Raw genomic sequence first — 18143 nt, 5'->3', positions numbered from 1 at the left:
GTCACTAGACCGCCAGGGCAGTAGTACGGTAAGGGGAGGGGGGTGATGGGGAGGGGGAGTGACGGGGTGTGTGACAGGGGGGAGGGGACAATGTGACAGGGGCGGAGAGAGGGCGTCAAAGGGGGTGGGGTGTGAAAGGGGGCAGGGCATGTGTCCTCCTTTTGGGGGGACAAAATATGGTAACCCTAGATGGAAAGCTTTGGGGCGGGCCACAGGCAGCATATGTGCAATACTGCCAATGCTGTGGACTTTAAGCTAGACCAGGAGGGTAGGGGCAGATGCAAAACTGCAAGTGGGGGGGGGGGGGGGAGGGGAATGAGCTTCAGACCCACAAGCAGAACTGGAGGGGCCACCGGTGAAAGAAATGGCTGAGGTGGTAATTTCCAGCAGCCATAAAAGAGAACTTGGCAGTGGCGTAGGAAGGGGGGACGGGAGGGGGGGGGGCGGTCCGCCCCAGGTGCACGCCGCTGGGGGGTGTCGGCTCCGCGCTGGTGCACTGCCCTCTCTGCCCCGGAACAGGTTACTTCCTGTTCCGGGACAGAGAGAGCAGTGAACCAGCGCGGAGCCGACACCCCCCAGCAACGTGCAGTCGGGGCGGATCGGCCCTCCCGCCCGTCCCTCGCCGCAGGTATGCGCTCCGGGGAGGGGGTGCACTCCAGCGGGAGGAGGGTGCGCCGTGCTGCAACTGGGGGGGGGGGGTGCGCAGCAGCGACCCGCCCCGGGTGTCAGCTCCCTTCGCTACGGCTCTGGAACTTGGTACTGCTCGTCATCAAATTTGTGTCGCTGTTCATGGTGGTGGATGGGAGGGAAGTGGGGACAGCAGAATGGAAGAGAGAGAGCTAACAGACCTGAAGAAGAGGAAGGGAGAGATGTTGGATCTGGGGGGGGGGGGAGGGGGGAGGAAGATTATCAGTCCTTTAAGACAAGGGAAGGGAGATGGGATTAGATACTGCCTTTCTGTGGTTGCAATCAAAGCAGCTTAGATTCTTATTTTGTTCCTGGGGCAATAAAGGGTTAAGTGACTTGCCTAGAGTCCCAAGGAGGTGCAGTGGGAAATAAGTAATAAATAAATAAAAGTCCTTTAATTGAGTAATGAATCCCAATTAAAAATTGCAACCAAAATGCAGCTCTAGTATATAGATTCCCTCCCCCCATCATCGTCCTCCTGTTCATTTGGGCTTCCAGCTCAGTTGGAACCAGGGCCTATTGGGCTTTAGTACCATGACCCTTCATTCACGGTAACCCAGTGACTCCCTCCCCCCTTATTTTCATACTTACCTTCCAACTCACTCAGCCTAGCTACTGCAGTGACAGGGTTTGGCTGGGGTATCATGGGCCTAAATCTGGCCCCTGGGTGTCACCACTGAACAACAATTCACAGGGGTTGTGAGTGCTGTCTCTGCGGCATCTCCAACCCTGGCCAACCTAAGGAGAGGAAGATCTGGGAACTGAACCCATGTCCCTCAGGAACAACTTCCTTAGATATTTTTTTTATCTTGGAGCAATCCTTTTTTTTTTTTTTTAACCAGGGTGACCAGCTCCAGAATGCGAGCACCTGAAAGGAGGATCCCGTGTCTCTTACCTCTAACATGGCTAATTCTTCCCCGTTGTACACAATGCGGAAAGAGTAGAGGTGGTCTGGGCTTGGGCTGGGGATGATCTCGCAGCCCACTAAGTTGACGGGCTGCTGGGCCACCTTGTTCCTGTTCTTGTCCTGGTAGAAGTGGAGATGGCTGTTCTTGATGCAGCACCAGCGCGATCGCCACTGGCTGTTCATCAGCACGTTCAGGTAACCTGTGAGCAGAGAATCGGCAGAGATTGCAATGACTTCTCGCTCTCCCTTGCGGTGTTGCGACAGGGGCTTCCTGTCACGCCCACACTGATTTGTGGGACTGCTTTTGTAAGCTTCAGCTCACTGGGGGCCCCTTTTACGAAGTTGCAGCAAAAGAGGGGGGTCTGTGCTGGTGTCGCTGTGTGTTTTTGACATGTGCTGAGGCCCCCTTTTACCGCAGTGGGTAAAAGGCAGGTCTTTGTTTTTTTTTTTTTCAGGAAATGGCCATGTGGCATGACTAACTTTTAAACAAAAAAATAGGAAAAGGAATGAAGAAAATATAGAGTTTTTCACATTTAAGCTAAGTGCAAGTCTGATTAATATTTTGAGTCAAGTCTATGAATGAAAGTTTAAGAATATTAAAATTACGGATCAATGAGGAGTACATGCCCACCTTAAAAAATGCCTGGCTCATACTATATAGCCTGAATGGTGGTGACATGGTTATCTGATAGATCCTATATCTAGATATCCCTTTAAGAGGAGTGGCCTAGTGGTTAGGGTGGTGGACTTTGGTCCTGGGGAACTGAGGAACTGTTCGATTCCCACTTCAGGCACAGGCAGCTCCTTGTGACTCTGGGCAAGTCACTTAACCCTCCATTGCCCCATGTAAGCCGCATTGAGCCTGCCATGAGTGGGAAAGCGTGGGGTACAAATGTAACAAAAATAAAATAGATACTATTGGAGATTCTACATGGAATGTTGCTACTATTGGAGATTCTACATGGAATGTTGCTATTTCACTAGCAACATTCCATGTAGAAGGCTGTGCAGGCTTCTGTTTCTGTGAGTCTGACGTCCTGCACGTATGTGCAGGACGTCAGACTCACAGAAGCAGAAGCCTGCGCGGCCACATTGGTGATCTGCAAGGCCCGACTTCTACATGGAATGTTGCTACTATTGGAGATTCTACATGGAATGTTGCTATTCCACTAGCAACATTCCATGTAGAAGGCTGCGCAGGCTTCTGTTTCTGTGAGTCTGACATCACGTCAGACTCACAGAAGCAGAAGCCTGCGCGGCCACACTGGTGATCTGCAAGGGCCGACTTCTACATGGAATGTTGCTAGTGGAATAGCAACATTCCATGTAGAATCTCCAATAGTAGCAACAGTGGAGGAGTGGCCTAGTGGTTAGGGTGGTGGACTCTGGTCCTGAGGAACTGAGTTGGATTCCCACTTCAGGCACAGGCAGCTCCTTGTGACTCTGGGCAAGTCACTTAACCCTCCATTGCCCCATGTAAGCCGCATTGAGCCTGCCATGAGTGGGAAAGCGCAGGGTACAAATGTAACAAAAAAAAAAAAAGATTGTATGAATAAGGTGATAAAGATATACTGGGAGTTGGGTAATGATATAAGGATTGCATGTGGCAAGTGAAGCATTTGCTGCACGGTCATTTCGGTGTGTGTGTGGGGGGGGGGGGGGGGGGCACTTACCATCCCCATTGAGGTGGAGGTAAGGGCTCCAAAACTAACCCAGAAGTAACCGGTCATTGCGCGGCACTGCCCGCTGGGTACACACATGCTGGGGGTGGGGCTGCTGCGGTAGCCTGGTGGTACTTCCCTTTCAGCCAGCAGTAAGCCCGTATTGGGCTTACTGATGCTTTGTAAAAGGAACCCAGGATTTGCACAGACCCTTCAAGTCCTGGACTTTTGCAAAATAGAAGGAGCTGCCTGAGTCATGTTAGAGAACAGGGGGTATCTTATGGAATGCAAAATCTGTAGAGACAATAAAGACACATCTGAGCATATAAACCCATTTTATAAGGCCATCATTTGTGGGTCAGGGTCCCTATGTCCTATCTATCTGTTCCTGGTTCTTTGGATGCTTTCTGGGACTGAAGGCAGATTTCTAAGTGCTCCAGATGGGGAAGGGACTATGGAAACCCGAATTGTGACTACAGTGATTCTTTTTAAGCTGAGTCAAATTATTTAGGGTTGAACCTCCAGAGGGACTGCCTAAGAACTATTACCCCACAGTAATTACACCACAGAATTGTTATGCTTGCTCTTTTACTTCTATGTGGAACACCTGTGTTTTTGTAAGGAATTACAAAACACGTGAGGGTTGATATTTAAAACTTATCTGATCAGATAAATCTTTGGCATTGAATATTCAGAGCTGGTGAATGGATAACTTTTGGTGATGTCAATGGAGACATTCCAGTGGTATGGCTTGCAGTTAACTGGATAGCGGTGACATGCCATCTAAATCCGATTAATGTTATCCAGACTGCAGACTTCAGAGGTGGTACAGTGCTATATTTTGATAAAATACAGCCATGAGGGAAAGACAGGAGGCTCATGAAGCGAAATGTCTCTTCAAAAATTGGGTAATTCTGCTGCTTTGCATTCCTAGAGCATGAAAATATTTTCACTTTTGGATGGTCAGGATTTAGGGCCCTGTTTACAAAGCTGCGCTGTAGGCGCGCAAACTTTTTAGCACGCGCACTAATGCTAGAGACATCCATAGAAATATAATGAATGCCTCAGGGCCCTTAATGCCTTCTAAGGGTGAGGGTTTAAGTGAGACCCTATTAAACACCTTATTAGAATCTCGGCCAAGAATTGTCTTAGCTGGGAAGTCAGGGGCCGATGCTTAAAGCTACCGTGAGCCTTACTGCGCAGTTACCACTGGGCATCCATGCACGTTATTGGGTGCAGAATAGACAGAGGGCTTGAATGCAGAAGTTAACTTGCACGGAAGATACGGCTGCCCGCTCTATTAAAATGCATGGTAATGCACAGTTGTTAATGAGCTCATTTAAATATTCCATGCAAGGCGGAGAATAATCTGCTCAATGCTGAGACCTTTTGATGCGTGCAACGAGAGGATTTTTCCGCCAGGTCCAGTTTTAGAGGAGAGGATTTCTTGTCAATGTTTCACATTTAACTGTTGGTTTTGTCTTTTACAAGCGGAAGGAAGCTCCCGCACGTTTTAAAAGCAGATGGGAAGTAGCATGTGTCCAAACAAAATTAAAGCTCACATTCACACCTGTTATTCTTTGCCTAAATATGAGCCTTGCAAAAATGTATGTGCAAGCAATTTTTTTGAGGCTCATAGTTATTATTGTTAGACAATGAACTAATCAGCAAATATTATATCTTTATTTGTTTACACTTTTCAAAATCTCACTGTTTGTTTTCTTCATACTTGTAAAAATATATTGTATGCATTTCTAGTCTTAATTATTGTAAGCCACATAGAGCTGAATAATTAACATTCGGATTATGTGGGATATAAGCACCAATAAATAAATTTAGGTGCAGAAGAACAAGCACCGATTTATGCTGACACATTTGGGTTTTTTGTCTAGGCATGCGCAGAAGAGCCGTGCTTACTGCAAAAACGTTATGCGCATAAACCTTTTCCGGAGACGGGAAGGCGGTAGAACTAGAGGACATCAATTGAGGTTGAAGGGGGGCAGACTCAGGACTAATGTCAGGAAGTATTTTTTCACGGAGAGGGTGGTGGATATGTGGAATGCCCTCCCGCGGGAGACGGTGGAGATGAAAACGGTAATGGAATTCAAACATGCGTGGGATAAACACAAAGGAGTCCTGTTTAGAAGGAATGGTTCCGTGGAATCTTAGCGGTAATTGGAAACAAAACGGGAGCTGGGCAGACTTCTACAGTCTACGCCCTGATCGTGACTGAATAGATAGGGATGGGCTGGAGTGTAAATTTTAAGGGGCTTCGATGTTAGCTTCAGAACTTAGTACAAGAACAGTACTGGGCAGACTTCTACAGTCTGTGCCCTGAGAAAGGCAGGGACAAATCAAACTCAGGTATAAAGTATCACATACCATGTAAAATGATATCTTGTTGGGCAGACTGGACGGACCGCTCAGGTCTTTATCCACCATCATTTACTATGTTACTATGTTACTCTTTGGGGTTCTACATGGAATGTTGCTACTAATTGGGATTCCGGAATCTTGTAGCTCTTTAGGATTCCAGAATCTTCAGAACTTTTAGTACAGGAACAGTGCTGGGCAGACTTCTACGGTCTGTGCCCTGAGAAAGGCAAGAACAAATCAAACTCGGGTATACGTATAAAGTATCACATACCATGTAAAATGAGTTTATCTTGTTGGGCAGACTGGATGGACCGTTCAGGTCCTTATCTGCCGTCATTTACTATGTTACCATGTCCTCCCTCTATTAGCCATAAGATTTTTGTGACTAAAATCTGCATATATTTATCTGTGCCTTGCACGGTATTATGCTCGTGGTAGAAGCCACATGCTCAGACATCCACATGCGACTCTACTGCCAGCCCTTGAGCATCAGCCTCTCAGTGGGAAACCTGCAAACTGGCTCCACAGTGGAAGTTCTGCTTGCATTCTCAACTCTCACCAGCAGAGGGGGCTGATTACACACTTACTAGAAGTTTCCAGGCTCCGCTCAGGACTCTCCATTGAGGATGATTTCTTCCTTCCTAGGTTCATCAGGTTACTCAGTTTCAGGCCTGAAGTTCCCTTCTTCTTGACTAAGGAAAATAAACATCTGTTTATTCCAATTAATTCATTTTACCCATCTTGACCCATCTATATCCAGCAGACCGCCAAAACCTGTCGTTTCTTTCTTTACAACATCCGTAAAATCCGCCCCTTTCTTTCTGAGCACTCTACCAAAACCCTCATCCACACCCTTGTCACCTCTCGTTTAGACTACTGCAATCTGCTTCTTGCTGGCCTCCCACTTAGTCACCTCTCCCCTCTCCAGTCGGTTCAAAACTCTGCTGCCCGTCTCGTCTTCCACCAGGGTCACTTTACTCATACTACCCCTCTCCTCAAGACCCTTCACTGGCTCCCTATCCGTTTTTGCATCCTGTTCAAACTTCTTCTACTAACCTATAAATGTACTCACTCTGCTGCTCCCCAGTATCTCTCCACACTCGTCCTTCCCTACATCCCTTCCCATGCACTCCGCTCCATGGATAAATCCTTCTTATCTGTTCCCTTCTCCACTACTGCCAACTCCAGACTTCGCGCCTTCTGTCTCGCTGCACCCTATGCCTGGAATAAACTTCCTGAGCCCCTACGTCTTGCCCCATCCTTGGCCACCTTTAAATCTAGACTGAAAGCCCACCTCTTTAACATTGCTTTTGACTCGTAACCACTCGCCTCCACCTACCCTCCTCTCTTCCTTCCCGTTCACATTAATTGATTTGATTTGCTTACTTTATTTATTTTTTGTCTATTAGATTGTAAGCTCTTTGAGCAGGGACTGTCTTTCTTCTATGTTTGTGCAGCGCTGCGTATGCCTTGTAGCGCTATAGAAATGCTAAATAGTAGTAGTAGTAGTAGTAATCTATATGTCTCAATTGCCCTTGCCCCCTTGACTGCCCATTAAGATGCTTCATTGTATTTTATTGTATGAATAATGTTAGCACCATGTCTGTTATTTGAATGTTCTAATGTATGTCTATTTCAGTGTTTTATTTTATTTATTAGGATTTATTTACCGCTTTTTTTGAAAGAATTCACTCAGGGGTCCTTTTACTAAGGTGCACTGAAAAATGGCTTGCGGTAGTGTAGGCGTGGGTTTTGGGCACGCGCCGATGCATTTTTCAGTGCGCCTGTAAAAAAAGACCTTTTTTAAAAAATTTTTGCCGAAAATGGACGTGCGGCAAAATTTATTATGCGCCTTCACATCTCCCCACACAGGGCATTTAAAGCTACTCTGCGCCTCATAGATGATTGTCCAAAGTGTAAAGGGATGGGGGCACATTTGGGCCATATGTTTTGACACTATCCTCCTTAGCCGAGATTGGGAGGCGGGGCTGGTGTTTGGGAGGTGGGGCTAGTGCTGGGCAAGACTTCTACGGTCTGTGTCCTGAAAATGGCAGGTACAAATCAAGGTAAGGTAAACACAAGAAGTAGCACATATGAGTTTATCTTGTTGGCTAGACTAGATGGACCGTGCAGGTCTTTTTTTGTCATCATCTACTATGTTACTATATACTAGTCTTCTGGACACTATATGTTTCTCGGATGTGGACTACATCATGGAAACAAAACCTCACTTTACTGTTTGATGTTTTTACCATTCGAGGGCCAACCGAAGCAGGCCTCAAAGATTTCTTGAGACGTGCTGTGATGATGGGGGAAAAAAAATATACTTAAAACATGGCTACAATTGGATAGCCCTTCCATTCAGCTTTGGCATTCGCACATGATATCACTTAGCGCCCTGGAGCGAAAGAATATACTTGATTTGGCTTCGCGGAGAGGAGACTGTTTTTTTGCAGTGCTGGTCCCCATTTTGGAGCACCCTAACTCCGCTTGCTCGCAGTAGGGTACTAAGTGGCTAACCGTATTACACAATAAAGTCTTCTCTGGTGAAGAGGGGTGGGGGGTGAGGTGGGGGGAGATAATTCGGGAGGGTGGGGATAAGATTGGGAGATTTAAGGTACATACAGAATGGATACAAACCTGATGTTTGGATTGTAATTTTGGCTTTATTATGTAAAAGTGCAAATGTTTGCATTTCTGCCCAATCATATGTATAACATAACGCACAGAAGAAATAAGTAGAGGGTAGGGATGGGGGGGGGGGGGGGGGGCAGGGGGAAATGGAAAAGTTTGATGACGGTTTCGGCTTAATGCTATCATATATTTTCTAAACACTTATATTGTATCCCACTATAAACCTTAATAAACACCTCAATTCATGCAGCAAGAAATTTTTTGAATTTTTTTAAAAAAATTTTAAATTTTTATTACTTTAAATTTGTAAATACTTTAAAAAATTTTAAATTTTTTTTTAAAAATTCAAAAAATTTCTTGCTGCATGAATTGAGGTGTTTATTAAGGTTTATAGTGGGATACAATATAAGTGTTTGGATTATTAGCTTGTATCCAAAAGATCTTTAGAAAAGAAGATTTGCTGATTTATATGAGTATCATATATTTTCTGACACTGGAATTTTGTATACTTATGTCTTCTGAGGTATTATATGGATTTGTCATCAATAACATTTCATAAAAAAAAAAAATAATAAAGACACATAAGCGCCTATGTGTTTTATAAAATAGTGCCTAAGTGGGCACCCTTACAAAATGTCTGTCTGGCAACAGTTGGAGCAGTCGCATAGCCAGACTTTGAGGAGGCCTGAGCCCTAAGTGGAGGGAGCCACAAAATTTTGCCCCATGTCCATTCTTCACCCCAACCCACCCTACTCTCCCTGTCCCTTCATGACCCCCAAATGTTTGAGCAGGCGGGGATCCCGAAGACTCAGCAGCAGCAGAGGTCTTGTTCCGACAGCCAGAAACTCTCCAACACTGGCAGTCAGTGGCATTTTCTATGGGTTGGTGCTGCACTGGCCCCCTCCATGCATGCTCAGTTTTTCTGCATGCATGAAAACTGAGCATGGCAGGGGGGAAGGAGCCTAGTGGTGGCCCACGGAAATCATCACTGACTGCCAGCATTGGAGACATTCTGGCTGCTGGAGGAGGACCTCTTTCATTGGTGGGGCTTAGGGATCCTTGTCAGCCATAACAATGGATGGTGCCACAATAAATTTTGTGGGGGGGGGGGGGGGCCTGAGCCTGAAGTGGGGGTGCCCAGGTCCCTCCCTATGGCTGCATCACTGAATTGGAGAAGGTCCTGGGAAGATGCCATTATTGCACTGATAATTCTTATAATTCTTAACCTAAAGGATTGAATTAAAGTAGCGTGAACTACTTACCCTCTTTTACTTCCGGGATTTCTGCGTGTCCATCTGTGCTGCTTCCGCTCTCCGAGGCTACAGAATATCGCTCAGTCAGCTCCGTCTGTAAGTGAGAAACACAGGATCTCCAGGCTCCAGATAGTCATTTCTGGGGTTGGAATTCTTGAAATGTGCTGACCAAATGGCCCAAGGCTGAGACAGTCCAAGTTCTGTCCCACCACATTAGAACTTTGGTTCCGAGTGGGGTGGGAAAGCCAGAATCAGAAGCGATGGGGAGGGGCACTTAATAAGTGGAACCGTCCAAGCCTGTAGCCATCCTATCTGGTGACCCTACCTCAGGGTACTTCCCAACAAAGTCTGTTCAGCATTCGTGAAATGCACTGAGCAGTAAGTTATCTGTCATAGTAGTCCTTTACTATTTGCAGGGTTCTTTTTTCCCTATTCTCTGATTAAATGCATCAAAAGTTATCACCTTTATACGGTTAACCAAAGTCTGAAGAGGTAAACCGATGAGGCTTGTCTCTGTTAGGTTTGGATGGGTGTAACTCTATCTTGTCACATTATGTTTTCTCTTATCATCATGTTTTTGGCAGGCTCATGTGTGTCTCTCTTTCTGCTTTCTAAATTCTCTGAAGAGCAGTCTGGAAAACCCACAAGAGCAACCTGTGACTCCCCTGGGAGCCAAATCTCATCAGTAATCCTGGCACACGGCTTCACCCACGCCATTTACAATCCCCTTCAGGCCTCCTTTGGAAACCTGCTGCTATTCTGAATTTAGCTTTTATCTGCCCTGGCAAATAAAGTCAAAGCAGAAAAGAAACTCAGGTATTGTGGCGACAAACACCTCCATAGTACCGTCTCTTTTCTACTGCGCTCGCCGTGTTCTCTTTCTCCTACAGGATTCCTGGAGCTGAGGGTTTGAGAATACGACTGGGCCAGAGCACCAGTGCATCATTTACACATTCCTTGCATGCGTAGATGACGTCTAGAATACTAGAATACTTAAGTGCGTAAGTGTACACTTACCCACTAAGGTTCCTAAGCGCTATTGTATGATGGTCTGCCCAACTTACATAACACAAAGATGTAAGGGGCTTGTACATATGGACAGAGCATGGGCAGGGCTCCTGCTTTTGCACATAACTTACAGAATACTAAGTTTTGCTTGTTCCAGCCACATGGTAGAGGCCATTCAAATTTGGGTTTTGGTTTCAGCTTCGGGATCAAAACCAGCCTGAAATCCGTGTTTGGTGTTGTTTCAGTTTGGGCTGAAAATGCCTGCGTATTTTCAGCTGGAACCGAAAATGCTGTGCAGCCTTCCTGCCAACCCACCCACTGGAGGCAGCCCCCCTCCATCCCAGACACATCCACTGGTGGCAGGCCCTCTCCTGGATATACCCGCTGACAGCAGTCCCTCTTCCAGACACCCCCCCCCCCTGGCAGTGAGCCCTCTCCCAGACACCCTCTGGGGCCTGCCGAGGGTGGGGGGTATCCATGAGGGGGCCTTTTTGTAGACGGGGGGGGGGGGGGGGGGCAGGACTGGGACCAGGGCCAGGCCATTTTTTTTTCAGATTCGTTTTTTGGCCAAACCAAGCAGCCAATTTCAGTCCCGCAATCTACTGCATTTATATCATTTCTATGGCTACTGTTAAAGCAGGTGAATAAATATCAGGCACATTGATAATGGAGCTTGGGTGTCCAGGGAGAGGGTTTGCATATCCTTTGGGTGCCTAAATGGACTTGCCCGGTTATAAAATTGCTGCCCAAATCACCCATTTCATGAAGGAGATCTCAGATCTTACCTCTGTCCAAGCTCTCTAGTTATTCTCAACCACCCCCCCCCCCCCCCCCCCACACACACACAATATGCTGGTGCACATTACACACTGTAGTGTTAATTTCACATGAAACAACAAAAAAAAAGGAGGTAAAAACCCTCACATGAAAGACATAGAGGCTACAAAAAACCCCATAGTGCATCAGGAAGGGGATGTCAGAAAACTACACCTGATTTCAGAAAACCTTATGTACCATCTCTTGCTCCCTAACAAGGATTAGTCAAGTTAGTTAATGGAAAGGGTAGGTCTCGGTGTGTGCGCACAAGCACAGCTTCCTCTGTGTCCCTGCAGGCCTTACCTTGGAATAGGTACAGTGCTGGGACTCCGAGAAGTGCAGACTTCCCTCAGGGGGCCCTTCAGGCTGCTGACTGCTGATCTCCTGGATTACCTGCCATGAAGAGAAGAGGGTGCAGGGACAGACTGACCATCAGGCTCTTATTCTCAAAAGACAGCCAGAGCCCCTTTCATGGTATCCCACTGTACGCGAGACCTTGCAGAGTCACCAAACTGCCTCAGGAGATACCAGCCCAGTCCTTACTGGAGAACTTCCATCTCAATGGATTCTGCAGGAAACCTCCGTGTCAAGTAAGCAGCAGAACTGGGCTCACACCCTCTAAGGCATGTGGTTAATCTTTATTTATAGGTTCTTATCTCCCCACAGAATGCATTGGCATCAGATTCCTACCCTTTGCTTCCTATCTCCATTTCTTACTCAGTTTACCAGCTCAAGGCCACCTATAGTCTGCTTGACTTCATGTGGGACATTGTCTATGACGTTCCTGAACGCTAAGTGTCCCACATCCAGTACTCACCCAAGTCCAAATCTTTGGTTCTTCAGTCAGATACATGAGCCCTGTGGTCAGAGTTCAGAGGGTAGCTGTCCCTCTGGAGCTTCTTTGTTCCCCGGGGCCAGGAATCCACCATGCTTCCTACACAGACCCTCTCAGTAGCTGTTTGATGTGTTTTCTGCACTTCCTGTAATCCAGCTTTCCCACACATTGTTAACGAGGCCTGAACTGTGCTTCTGTTTTAGAAGGTTTTCCTATGACATCGCACTGAAGTGATCGCCTGGGACCCATGCTCCTTGAATGAAAGCACCTTTCTTCCAGCTTCTTTGAGAAGACCCTTTCTTCCTCCTCTTACAGGCCCCTTGTAAGGCCGAAGGTGACCACGTCTGCTCAGCCAAAAGCAAAAGATACTCTGTATGGAAAAAAAGCTTTGTAACCTGCATACAGCAGGGGAAAGCATCTTACAGTAATCAAAGGCACTTTCAGACTGCTTACATGGGGCAGTTTACAGTCTCACAGACCGAATTTGTTGCCCAGCTGGAAAGCAAAAGTTCCTCTTTACCCTCCCTTTCCCCACTGAAAGGGGAATCCACAGCTTGGCATGGATTATGTTTTGGTTTGCTGGGGGTATTTTTTAGATGAATGTCTGTTCTCATCCAGGGGTTTCTTGACCCTCATTTTGTCCCCTAGCAGAAGCTGTTCTCAGAACTTAATTGCTTGATGTGGACCAATATGGAATTATAGCATGCCAACTGACCCCGGTCAACCCAACACGGCTAATCTAGTCCTAGTTTAACCCCATTGTAGGATTGTAAGAATTTTTAAATGTTTTTTTATCCAATTTTTAAATGTATTTGATTTTACAATGTTTATTCATTTTGTCATTCATATTTAAAACATGTATGTGTAGTCCAATTAAAATTTTTTTCAACATTTTTTAAAAATGTTTTTGAATATCTCAGTATGTATATATATGTTATTTATGTATATATTGTTTTTTAATTTATGTTTTCAAATTCGATTGTAGACTCCTGATGCAGGCCTAATGGCCGAAACACAACGTTGTGTCGAGTCTTTATACCTTAATAAATATCTTTATTATTATACATCTTCTCAGCCTTTGGAATCCTTGGTCGTCCTCCCACTTTTATCTCATAGGACTGTAGGAATGACATTTTCCATGTCAACTATGGGGCAAAACCTAGACCAACATCAGCCTCTTTGGAATGACCTATGTAGGGGTTGCCTAATTTTGGGGTAGATCATGGCACAGCTCTCATCCCAAAGGACCCTCAGAACATTTATTTTGTGACCTGGTCCTCTATCCTCTTTCACTCAGCATATACACACTCTTCTCCAAGGGAAGAGGTTCTCTCCAGAGAGGAGGGAAATCCCGTTAAAGGCCAGGTATAGATTTTCCTTTATCCTGGATAAATACTCAGAAACGGATATGTGCGCTCCAACTGACTACAGAGGACTGCTGCAAAACAAGGGTCTCTATTTCTTGAGGTTGTACAGTATTATGTAAACACTCTGGAGTCATCCATTCACTATCTCCTTCATCTGTCTGTGATCCCTTTCAATAATTATCAGTCTGTTGGGATCTGGGTTTTCTCATCTGCTGGGCACCTTTTTCCTCCTTGACTGAATTTCACAGCCCCCCCCACCCCCATTGGGATCCTCTTCACATAGACTCCGTCTCCCTCTGGGAATATTTCCACACAGTACCTTTTCCTGTAGTCAAACTCCTGATTGGGGTTTTTCTCTCATCAGTTGCGGCTCAAGCTCTCCAGTTCACAACTTGGGATTTTTGTACCAGGAAAAGGGTAGCAAAAACCTCTGGTATGTAAAACACTTCACACAAGGACAAACTAACTGAACACTTGAGAACTAATGGATCCAAGAGCTGAACCTTCAACGCTCACCTGATTCTTACAGCAGAAAGTCCATTACCTTCATGAGGTCTCGACTTACATAAAGGTGGGAAGAACCACTGCAGCCATCCCAGCAGGGGGTGCTGTAGCAGAATGGTGTATACCTCCTCTCTACTTTATAATGGTACGGCCCTGACACGAGGAGCACATCGGACTAGTGAGGGCCCTGAAAGGATCCTTACACCTAGGTCTGCTTGTATACATTGCAAACCCCACTACTCAAGTGCCACAAGCAGAGCTGGTGTTCAGCATTTCCATAATGAATATTAATGAAACATATTTACTTGCATTTGCATATGAAGCGTTTGTTTACACTTTCAAACAACAACAAAACCAGGGGACACAAGATGAAGCTAGAATATGGTAGATTTACAACAAATAGGAGAAAGTTTTTCTTTACTCAGCGTGTAGTTAGCCTCTGGAACTCGTTGCCGGAGAATGTGGTGGCAGCGGCTGGCCTTACGGAGTTTAGGGGGGGGGGGGGGGTGTTGGACAGATTCCTGAGGGAAAATTCCATTCAACATTATTATTTTTTTTTTTTTGGGGGGGGGGGGGGGGGTTGCCGGGTTCTTGAAGCCTGGATTGGCCGCTGTCGGAGACAGGATGCTGGGCTTGATGGACCCTTGGTCTTTTCCCAGTATGGCGGTGCTTATCTACTTATGTACTTATGACTTAAGAACCACTTGGGTTTGCAGGGTTTACTGAACACCAGGTAAACGTCTGCAGCAGTCAAGGACCAGAGGTTGTCATCACCGACCTAAAGATCAACCAACAATGACAACTAAAACCCAAAAGAATATCCAAGTTGTTGTTTCCTTTTGTGAATAATTGCACTTCCTGTTGGGAGCCTAATTGCTACAGTGTGGACATGCAAACAGCTATGAGGAAATGCTTCTATAATAAGGTGGCTCACTGCCAGTCTTTGATGTTACACATTGCTCCAGGAACACATTAAGGAGTACAGTTCGGGGGGCAGGCAGAAAGCCAAATCTCTTCCAATCACCTAATAAAAGCTGTCAAGAGCAAACTTCATAGATATTTATGAAGTTGTGGGCAGGAAGTGCATTGCAGGACACAAGCACTCATGCCTTGGTTTCATGACCTCATTAACTATTCACACAGCCACCAGGACACTGACACTTGCCTGTTCTGCTCAAGTGGGTATACTTAGGGCTTTCCTGTCCTAATGACTTAGGTCCTGCAGCATCAAAAAACCAGACAGTGTTACTCACTATCTAATTAGCAGTACGGCAGTGACTCCGATCCCAGCCCTTAGGGCAGATGTGATCCTGGAATCCCTGAAAGTCCATAACCCTATCCTGTCCATAACCTCTCTACTAAACAATACGCTCCTTAAACCGGGGACCTGGTAACCATGTAATTCATCTCGCACAGCACTGAATGCACTGCCAGCATCATATGAACAAATAAATGTTTGTATGATGTTAACTCATTCCTCCCAGCCTCATCAGATCACATTCAACCTCCCCAGCCCCTGACTCTTACCCTTAGCCACTGTTCTGCCTCCTCCTCGCACCCTCAGCCTCTGCTCCTTCTGCCCTCTCCCTCAGATCAGGTTCCACCTCACATCTCTTTCCTTCTCAGGCATTTCTCCTTTCCCCTGCCCCTCTTCCCCCCACCCTCAACCCCTGTCCCTCCTGCACTTGCCCTCAGATCAAGTATCACCTTTCCTCCGTCTCCTCCTCAGGCATTTCTCCACCTTTTCCGTCCTCCGCCCCACTTCCCCTCACCTTCAGCCACTGCTCTGCCTGATCTTTGCTCTGCATTCCCAGCACGATCACGTCTGCGTTCACTGGAATGATCTTCAACTTGTGTTCCTGTTTCCGGACTAGCTTCTCCTTGTGTGTCACAGTGCAACCAAGCAAGTTCACGTCTAGCTGAGGGTTCTGGTCCTTCGAGCTCTTGTAACACTGAAATGAGAGCGACAGAAATGGCCTTAAACAATTCTGAACAAAAGAGCAGAGATATAAAACCTTGGCCAGTGACCGGTGCTGGCCTTAGCAACTGTGAGGCCCTGTGGTGATCAGTTTGGTGAGCCCACCTTCCCCCAGACTTAAGATTTCAAATGATGTACAATCACTTATGGAAGAATCACACATTGAGACAGATGTGGGAAGCAACTGATTGCCCTGGGATTTGTAGTATGGAATGTTGCTACTCTGAGATTCTGCATTGAATCTTGTCACTCTTTAGGATTCCAGAATCTTGCTATTCTTTGGGATTCTACGTGGAATGTTGCTACTATCTGTGTTTCTTAATGGAATCTTGTCACTCTTTAGGATTCCAGAATCTTGCTATTCTTTGAGGTTCTACATGGAATGTTGCTACTCTTTGAGATTCTGAATGGAATCTTGTTACTCTTTAGGATTCCAGAATCTTGCTATTCTTTGGGGTTCTACATGGAATGTTGCCACAATTTGGGTTTCTGCCAGGTACTTGTGACCTAGCTTGGCCACTGTTTGGAAAACAGGATACTGGGCTAGATGGACCATTGGTCTGACCCAATATGGCTACTCTTATGTTCTTATGGTTCTTCAAAGCAGATAATGGCTGGTACAGAGACACAATGGAGGAGGTGAGGCCACAAAAGCGATAAAATGGCGCTATCCTTCTGAGAAACGTGAAACCAAAGGGTGAGGGGAAGTGCAAGGTAGGAGATGTAAGGGTTGGCCAGCAGTACAGTGGGAGGAGTACAGAGCGTCAATGCTGGGGAGCACGATTAGCAAGGGGTAGGGGGGAGAGAGAGAAGGAGAGGGAAAGGGAGAAAGAAAGGGGAAAAGAAGCTTTAACTTTTGGTCAGCCGCCAGTTGCAAAGCTGACTTGGTTGAGTGCCGGAAGCTGTGCGGCCACCCCTGCTGCCCCTGCTTAAGGCCGGTCCTGCCAATGACTATCCTCAGACCTGTTTTTTTGCTGGACGGCATTCAGACACTTATTAATATTAACCTGGGAATGATCTATTACTTCCAACTCCCTTGGAGAAGCACCACAGAGCAGGAAATACTCGCCTGCAAACCAGAGTTTTCAACTCCATGGGTTGTGGGTGGAGAAGAAGTTTTTGAAGTAAGTAAGTAAACATTTCTGCATTTCAGGTATTCTGGGTGCAAAGTTTGCAGATACCTTTTTCACCAGTTGCAAAGTGAAAGTGCAGGAATCTTTTTGCTTTTAAACTTGCCAATGCACAAAGCACTCACATCGATTGGCAGCTACTTTATCTACAGATAGTTTTTTTTTTTATTTTTGTTACATTTGTACCCTGCGCTTTCCCACTCATGGCAGGCTCAATGCGGCGGGCGATGGAGGGTTAAGTGACTTACCCAGAGTCACAAGGAGCTGCCTGTGCCTGAAGTGGGAATCGAACTCAGTTCCTCAGGACCAAAGTCCACCACCCTAACCACTAGGCCACTCCTCCACTAACAGGATGTATTTTATTTTAAAGGATTTTTAGCCGCTCATCAAAAGTGTCCAAGGGGAATGTAACCAAATATGTATTAATCAATAAAACAAATATACGAGCATACAAAGACATTACAAGCAAAAGCAGGAGGAGGAGTGGCCTAGTGGTTAGAACACCAGCCTCGACTTCCAGAGGTGGCTGGTTCAAATCCCACCACTGACCCTTGTGATCCTGGGCAAGTGACTTAACCCTTCATTTCCTCAGGTACAAACTTAGATTGTGAGCCCTCCTGGGACAGAGAAATATCCAGTGTACCTGAGTGTAACTCACCTTGAGCTACTACTGAAAAAGGTGTGAGCAAAATCCAAATAAATAAGATTCTGGAATCTTAAAGAGTGCCAAGATTCCATGCAGAATCTCAAAGAGTAGCAACATTCCATGTAGAACCTCAAAGAATAGCAAGATTCTGGAGTGGAGGAGTGGCCTAGTAGTTAGAGTACTGGTCTTGAAATCCAGAGGTGGCTGGTTCAAATTCCACTGCTGCTCCTTGTGATCTTGGGCAAGTCACTTAACCCTCCATTGCCTCAGGTACAAAATTAGATTGTGAGCCAGAGAAATACCTAGTGTACCTGAATATAACTCACCTTGAGCCACTAGGT

At 46.0% G+C, this 18143-nt stretch overlaps 1 protein-coding gene across 3 annotated transcripts in view; it reads right to left on the bottom strand.

Moving 5' to 3' along the window:
- Positions 1-18143, bottom strand: part of AFAP1L2 (actin filament associated protein 1 like 2) — a 260437-nt gene that overhangs the window by 46431 nt on the left and 195863 nt on the right. For all 3 annotated transcript variants that reach the window (XM_030202683.1, XM_030202685.1, XM_030202684.1), the window contains exons 7-11: positions 15821-16000; positions 11646-11735; positions 9528-9612; positions 6219-6323; positions 1583-1794 (exon numbers count right to left, since the gene is read on the bottom strand). In XM_030202683.1, the coding sequence (XP_030058543.1) occupies positions 1583-1794; positions 6219-6323; positions 9528-9612; positions 11646-11735; positions 15821-16000 (672 nt within the window). The remainder of the gene's footprint in view (positions 1-1582; positions 1795-6218; positions 6324-9527; positions 9613-11645; positions 11736-15820; positions 16001-18143) is intronic.

The sequence above is a fragment of the Microcaecilia unicolor genome, chromosome 5 (assembly GCF_901765095.1).
Source record: "Microcaecilia unicolor chromosome 5, aMicUni1.1, whole genome shotgun sequence".
In the NCBI taxonomy this organism is placed as follows: Eukaryota; Metazoa; Chordata; class Amphibia; order Gymnophiona; family Siphonopidae; genus Microcaecilia; species Microcaecilia unicolor.
The sequence above is the reverse complement of the archived record's forward strand: the minus strand, read 5'-3'. Positions and strand labels throughout refer to the sequence as shown.